Consider the following 7,057-nt stretch of genomic DNA (forward strand, 5'->3'; position numbering starts at 1 on the left):
TCTGGACACGGCGGGAGTCCAAGTGCAAGGACAGTTAAGATAGGTCGCCGTGCCCCACGCTGTTCTCCGAGAGGAGACTTTGCACCTCACGCCAGACTGGCCTAGGGCTGATCAAGGGCGTCCCAGAAGCTGCCACTTTCCCTTTCCCCAGGCAGCTTCCATCACCCTGATTCTAGAAAGTGCGCAAATTAATTTTCCTTCCGGTCTTGGTTGAGATTCAAATAGTCTGTCCCGACCTTTCGCTATCCGCCCTCTCTGCCCTTCGTGCTAATGTTCCTGCCAGCAAAAGCCTCTAGTTGCAGCACTGGGCATGTTGTCTGCTTAATGCTCTCCGGAGATCTGTTGGCCCGTGCTTGCTCCTGAGGGGTGACAGTGCATATCGTGCTTCATACCCCGATTTGGCTCTTCCCTCCCTTCTTCGCATTCTGGCCCCTCCATTTAGTAAAGGCAAGCGCGAAATGTGCACCCGGAGATGAGCCATCTCGGCATCCCCCATCCGCCCATCGCGGCGCAGGAGGCTCCCCGGGTCCTTGCCTGCGCTCCCCGCCAGCCTCCGGCGCCGCCCCGGCTCGTCCCACCGCCTGCGCTCTGCGGTTCTCCGCCCCTCGCCGCACGGAGCAACCCAGGCGCGGCGCACGCGGTGAGAGCGGTCTCCGCGCCGGCCCGGGAGCAGCGCACTTCCCTCGGGCCGGACCCTGCTGGGCATGCTCAGTGCGCCTCCTGGAGCCCGGCTCTCCCGGGGCCAGGATCAGTTCTCCGGGTTTTCGCGGCTGCCGAGGGGGCGCTGAGGAGGGGAGGCTGGGAGACAGTCGGTGCCTTGTTCCTCGCCCCCTCCCTCCCGCGCGGCTGCGGGGCCGCCCGCACCGCAAGATGCGGGCCAATCAGGGGCCGGGGGCGGGGCTCGGGCAGTCACGCCCTCCCTCTGGGCTTATTGAGAGTTATATCAAGAAATTCAGTTCAGAGAGGAGAGAGGAGAGGGAGAAGGAGAGAGGGGCAGAGGAGAAGGGAGGGAGAGAGAGCATGCGAGACGGGAAGGAGCGCCTTAGGGTCTCTGAAGCACGAAAGAGATAACCGATTAGGAATTTTTCAGGCAACTGTCATCCCGGAGAGCAGCCAGAGAATCACCATCACCCCAACTCTGACGTTTCCTACAAGAAGTTAGACTTAAGCAGTATTGACATCGGAGGGAAATGGTATGCCTGATGCTGTGGAAAATACCCCTGAGCTGAAGAAGTGCAATTGGATGGTGTGTGTGTGTGTTAAATACCAGAGGAGCCCAGACCCAGTGGGTAATAGAGACGAAAATGTGAAGAGAATGACTAACGACAAATCTGTGAATTTGTTCTCTGGAGTTGCTAATTTGCCAGCCCGAAGCAACACAATTTACAAGGAGGAAACGTTTTGCTGCTTCTGATTTCTCCCCAAACTGGTGCTACCAGATGCATGGCTTTCTATGTGTTGGAACAAATCATTCCTAACTGCAGCATACCGGGAAAGGGGAAAGGTTGAGGCAACTAACGTAAGTGTAAAGTTTCGCATGCACAATTGTAAATTTTGTGTTTAGACATGTCCTCAGTGTGGACGAGGGATGTTTGTAATTGGGTAGACGGTCGGGGCAGAGCTCACCTACTAGGCTGTATCTGCATCCCTACCTGCATCACTCTGCTGGAACTAATCGCGGGCATCAGCTACCGTGCAGCCTAATGCAGATAAGATTAGAGCCTGGGAACTGACCAGTTCTACTCAAGTAGGTAGCTGCCTGGAGCCTTACACCCATTTAAATTGCAGTTAGGGGAGCATTTAAGCAGAAGCCTTTTTACCTGCGTTATTGGGTTGCAGTATTTATGTGTGGCAGATGTTACTCATATTATAACCAGGGATCAGGGTTAAGAAACTGCATTTTTTCCTCTCTTACGTTCAGTAGAAAATATTGTGCTGTTACATGGAAATGTTAGCTGCGTTTTACTTCCATCTCAACACTCTCTTCCACATCTAGGATAAGGAATCCTGTATTATACATTTTTAAAAGTTTTAGTATGTTTCTTAATCCAAATGGGAATAATTTGGCAATATGGAGAAATGAGAGCAAGGTCTGGGTAGGAAATCTGAAGTCTTGGTATTGTGCTTTTAGGCAATGAGGATATGTAGTGGCCGGTGACTACTGCTTCTGATGCTGCAGCAGCATGTCCGGCTGCTTGTTTCCCAGTAAGATTGTGTTAGAAGGCAGTTGAAGAACTGGGAGGAAAGAAGAGAGAGTCTTTTTAGAGGAAAGAGGTGACTCAGTGTAGCAGAGAAGAAAACATCACATTTGACATGTGACAAGACAATTAGCAGGAACCATAGCTAAATACTTGGTGTTTTTCACTTGCACCTAAAAAAAAAAAAAAAAAGAAAACTAAGGGAGGTGGGTTAGAAGCCAGGAGGCGGGTAAGACAGGGGGAGGGGAAGAGGAGAACACGAATGCATGTTTTGAATTAAACAGTGTCCTGAAAAACAGTGTGGGTGAATTCAGGTAAAAATAGCAGCTGTCCTTAATTCAAAAGTAGATTAATTTCATTTTCTCCTGGCAAATGCAACAAGCAGTGGATATTTACTGTTTTTATCCACAAGAGTTAACTTGCAAACAGTGGCAGAGCAAACTGCCATGTTTACTAATGTGCAGTGGAAAAATGTGTTGTGATATTTCATGACTGTGTGTTTTTGTTTACTGAAGAATAATATTGTCTATACGATTGTGTTGACAGTGGCTGTCTCCAAATAAGCGATGAGATGTAATGCATCCTCCAGTCCATGCACGCTTCCTCTTGCGATTTGTGCATCATTCCTCAGTGGAAACCTTTAAACCCTAAAATCCAGGAAAAGAAAATAAATACATTATCATGGACCTGAGGGATTTTTACCTGTTGGCTGCTCTGATTGCCTGTTTAAGGCTGGATTCCGCAATAGCTCAAGAACTTATTTACACTATTAGAGAGGAATTGCCTGAAAATGTGCCCATAGGAAACATACCAAAGGATCTGAACATTTCTCACATCAATGCTGCCACAGGGACCAGTGCCAGCCTTGTCTACAGACTGGTTTCTAAAGCTGGGGATGCCCCTTTGGTGAAAGTATCCAGTAGCACTGGGGAAATTTTCACAACCTCCAATAGAATAGACAGAGAAAAACTCTGTGCTGGAGCCTCTTATGCTGAGGAGAATGAGTGCTTCTTTGAACTTGAGGTAGTGATCCTCCCCAATGATTTTTTCAGGCTGATCAAAATAAAAATAATTGTCAAGGATACCAATGATAATGCCCCCATGTTTCCATCTCCTGTCATCAATATTTCCATTCCAGAAAACACTTTGATCAACAGCCGCTTTCCAATTCCATCAGCAACAGATCCTGACACAGGCTTCAATGGTGTACAGCATTATGAATTGTTAAATGGGCAGAGTGTTTTTGGACTGGATATCGTGGAAACTCCGGAGGGAGAGAAGTGGCCGCAATTGATTGTTCAGCAAAACTTGGACAGAGAACAGAAAGATACCTATGTGATGAAAATCAAAGTGGAGGATGGAGGCACTCCACAGAAATCCAGCACGGCCATACTGCAGGTCACAGTAAGTGATGTAAATGACAACAGGCCAGTGTTTAAAGAGGGTCAAGTGGAGGTGCATATTCCAGAGAATGCTCCTGTGGGCACCTCTGTAATTCAGCTCCATGCCACTGATGCAGATATAGGCAGTAATGCTGAAATCCGGTACATTTTTGGTGCCCAGGTCGCCCCTGCAACCAAAAGGCTCTTTGCTTTAAATAATACTACTGGGCTGATTACAGTTCAGAGGTCCTTAGATCGAGAGGAGACAGCCATTCACAAAGTGACAGTGCTGGCTAGTGATGGCAGCTCCACTCCTGCTCGAGCAACGGTTACCATCAATGTCACTGATGTAAATGATAACCCTCCTAACATAGACCTCAGGTACATTATAAGTCCCATCAATGGCACCGTGTATTTATCTGAGAAAGATCCTGTCAATACAAAGATTGCCCTAATTACAGTTTCAGATAAGGACACGGATGTGAATGGCAAAGTGATCTGTTTTATTGAAAGAGAGGTCCCGTTTCATTTGAAGGCAGTATATGACAACCAATATTTGCTAGAGACCTCCTCTTTGCTGGACTATGAGGGCACCAAAGAATTCAGCTTTAAAATTGTTGCCTCTGATTCTGGGAAACCCAGTTTAAATCAGACTGCCCTGGTAAGGGTTAAGCTTGAGGACGAAAATGACAACCCACCAGTTTTCAACCAGCCTGTAATTGAGCTGTCAGTTTCTGAAAACAACCGACGTGGGTTATACTTAACAACTATTAGTGCCACGGATGAAGACAGTGGGAAAAATGCGGACATTGTTTATCAGCTTGGACCGAATGCCTCCTTCTTTGATTTGGACCGAAAGACGGGAGTTTTGACAGCCTCCAGAGTCTTTGACAGAGAAGAACAGGAGCGGTTCATTTTTACAGTAACTGCCAGGGACAATGGGACCCCTCCCCTCCAAAGCCAAGCGGCCGTGATAGTTACTGTTCTGGATGAGAATGACAATAGCCCCAAGTTTACTCATAATCATTTTCAATTTTTTGTGTCTGAGAATCTGCCAAAGTATAGTACTGTGGGGGTAATCACAGTGACAGATGCAGATGCTGGAGAGAATAAAGCTGTGACTCTCTCCATTCTAAATGACAATGATAATTTTGTGTTGGATCCCTATTCTGGAGTCATAAAGTCAAATGTCTCATTTGATAGAGAGCAGCAGAGTTCCTACACTTTTGACGTCAAAGCCACTGATGGAGGACAGCCGCCCCGTTCCTCCACTGCAAAAGTAACTATCAATGTCATGGATGTCAATGACAATAGCCCAGTTGTCATTTCTCCACCTTCCAATACTTCTTTTAAGTTGGTGCCCCTCTCAGCCATTCCTGGCTCTGTGGTAGCAGAAGTTTTTGCAGTGGATATCGACACTGGGATGAACGCTGAGCTTAAGTATACAATTGTGAGTGGGAACAACAAAGGCTTGTTTCGGATCGATCCAGTAACAGGTAACATCACTCTGGAAGAGAAACCGGCACCTACTGATGTGGGCTTGCACCGTTTGGTGGTCAATATAAGTGACCTGGGATACCCTAAGTCTTTGCACACACTTGTGCTTGTTTTCCTTTATGTTAATGACACTGCGGGGAATGCCTCCTATATCTATGACTTGATTCGCAGGACTATGGAGACCCCACTGGACAGGAACATAGGGGACAGTAGCCAACCCTATCAGAACGAGGACTATCTCACCATCATGATCGCCATCGTCGCAGGTGCCATGGTGGTCATAGTGGTGATCTTCGTCACCGTCCTGGTGCGCTGCCGCCATGCATCCAGGTTCAAAGCAGCTCAGAGGAGCAAGCAAGGTGCTGAATGGATGTCCCCAAACCAGGAGAACAAACAAAGCAAGAAAAAGAAAAGGAAGAAAAGAAAGTCTCCCAAGAGCTCTCTTTTGAACTTTGTTACAATTGAAGAGTCCAAACCTGACGATGCAGTTCACGAACCTATCAATGGGACAATAAGCCTGCCCGCTGAGCTGGAGGAGCAAAGTATAGGAAGATTTGACTGGGGCCCGGCCCCTCCAACAACCTTCAAGCCTAACAGCCCTGACCTGGCCAAGCACTACAAATCTGCTTCTCCACAGCCCGCTTTTCATCTTAAACCAGACACTCCAGTTTCCGTGAAAAAGCATCATGTGATTCAGGAACTCCCTTTGGACAACACCTTTGTCGGGGGTTGTGACACCCTTTCCAAACGCTCTTCCACTAGTTCAGATCACTTCAGTGCCTCAGAGTGCAGTTCCCAAGGAGGCTTCAAGACAAAGGGCCCCTTACACACCAGACAGGTAAACGAGCACTTTTACTGGTCTATAAGTACTGCATACAAGTGCCCAGTCAACCAGTATTAACGTGCCAGTGTGTCTATTGTTTTGGTCTAACTTTAGCTTAGTTATAAAGAGGGAAAAAAAAAACTTGACCCCTTTTCTGTTCCTCTGGGGCTCAGTCAAGAATTTTTAGAACAGCTTTGAAATTTCTGAGTTCTGAGAATTATTTAACTTCCCAGTTTCCTTCAAATGGCAAAAGATGAAAAGAGGAAATAATTCCAAAATGTCCCAAGATAATGTTTGCTGAAGAAGAAAACCTGTCCTGTAATGCCAAATTCTGCTCCTGGGGATTCCAAATTGACTGTTTCAAGATTTTCATGTCACCTTTTGATCTAAAAAGTCACCTTCAAATCCCAAGTTTTAAATGACGTTTGAAGGTGTGACCGTAATTATTTTGGAGCTGTGGTTGCTAAAGGGGTTAATTTTTTTTTAGTCTCTAAACAAGATAGTAGTTTATTAAATGTACATCCGCTGTGAAGCACATGATTGTTGATAGATTGCAATGAAGCCATATAGGAAGCCTTCTCTTTGATTTCAGATGATTTCATTGTAATATAGTACATTGGGTATTGAGTAGAAAGGTTGGCAAATTGTCCATAATGGCCAAAGTACTCTTTCAAGAAAAAAAAAATAGAAGGAATGCTTTCTCCCTGATATAACCAATTTATACAGAAAAGAATGAATCCATTGTAAATATTCTCCCATCTTAGTAATGCATAAGTGATCTGTCATAACTCATTTTAAACTGTGAAATATGCCACACGAAGAGGGATTAAGAGGCTGAGAAACTCATATTTCAACCAAATCCAGAATTAGTTTTTCTTAGGTCTAATAATTCCTTGTTAATAAAGATTTAAATGCAGCGCTGTCTAATTTATTTCACTGGTGCTTGTCTATTGCCATGAAATTTGAGTGTCAGTAATAGCCTGTAGATGGCACTAGGGTATCATGTCGCTTGTGCTGGCCAGGCGCCAATCCCGCAGTAGCAAGGAAAGGGGGGAGGGAAGGATCAAGCTGGTACTACAGCCAAAGATACCTTTTATTTAATGATAGTTGCTCTGGAGCAACTAGCATTTAAATTCATTTGGTTGCTCTTTTGTGAT

At 45.9% G+C, this 7,057-nt stretch overlaps 1 protein-coding gene across 1 annotated transcript; it reads left to right on the forward strand.

Moving 5' to 3' along the window:
• The first annotated feature begins 2,879 nt into the window (after window positions 1-2,879).
• PCDH9 (protocadherin 9) lies at window positions 2,880-6,770 on the forward strand. Its single transcript, XM_039255242.1, has one exon. The coding sequence runs from the start codon at window positions 2,880-2,882 to the stop codon at window positions 5,976-5,978; it is 3,099 nt and encodes a 1,032-aa protein (XP_039111173.1). The 3' UTR covers window positions 5,979-6,770.
• Window positions 6,771-7,057: the final 287 nt, after the last annotated feature.

The sequence above is a fragment of the Hyaena hyaena genome, unplaced genomic scaffold, assembly GCF_003009895.1.
Source record: "Hyaena hyaena isolate Hyena2069 unplaced genomic scaffold, ASM300989v1 scaffold_516, whole genome shotgun sequence".
Lineage (NCBI taxonomy): Eukaryota > Metazoa > Chordata > Mammalia > Carnivora > Hyaenidae > Hyaena > Hyaena hyaena.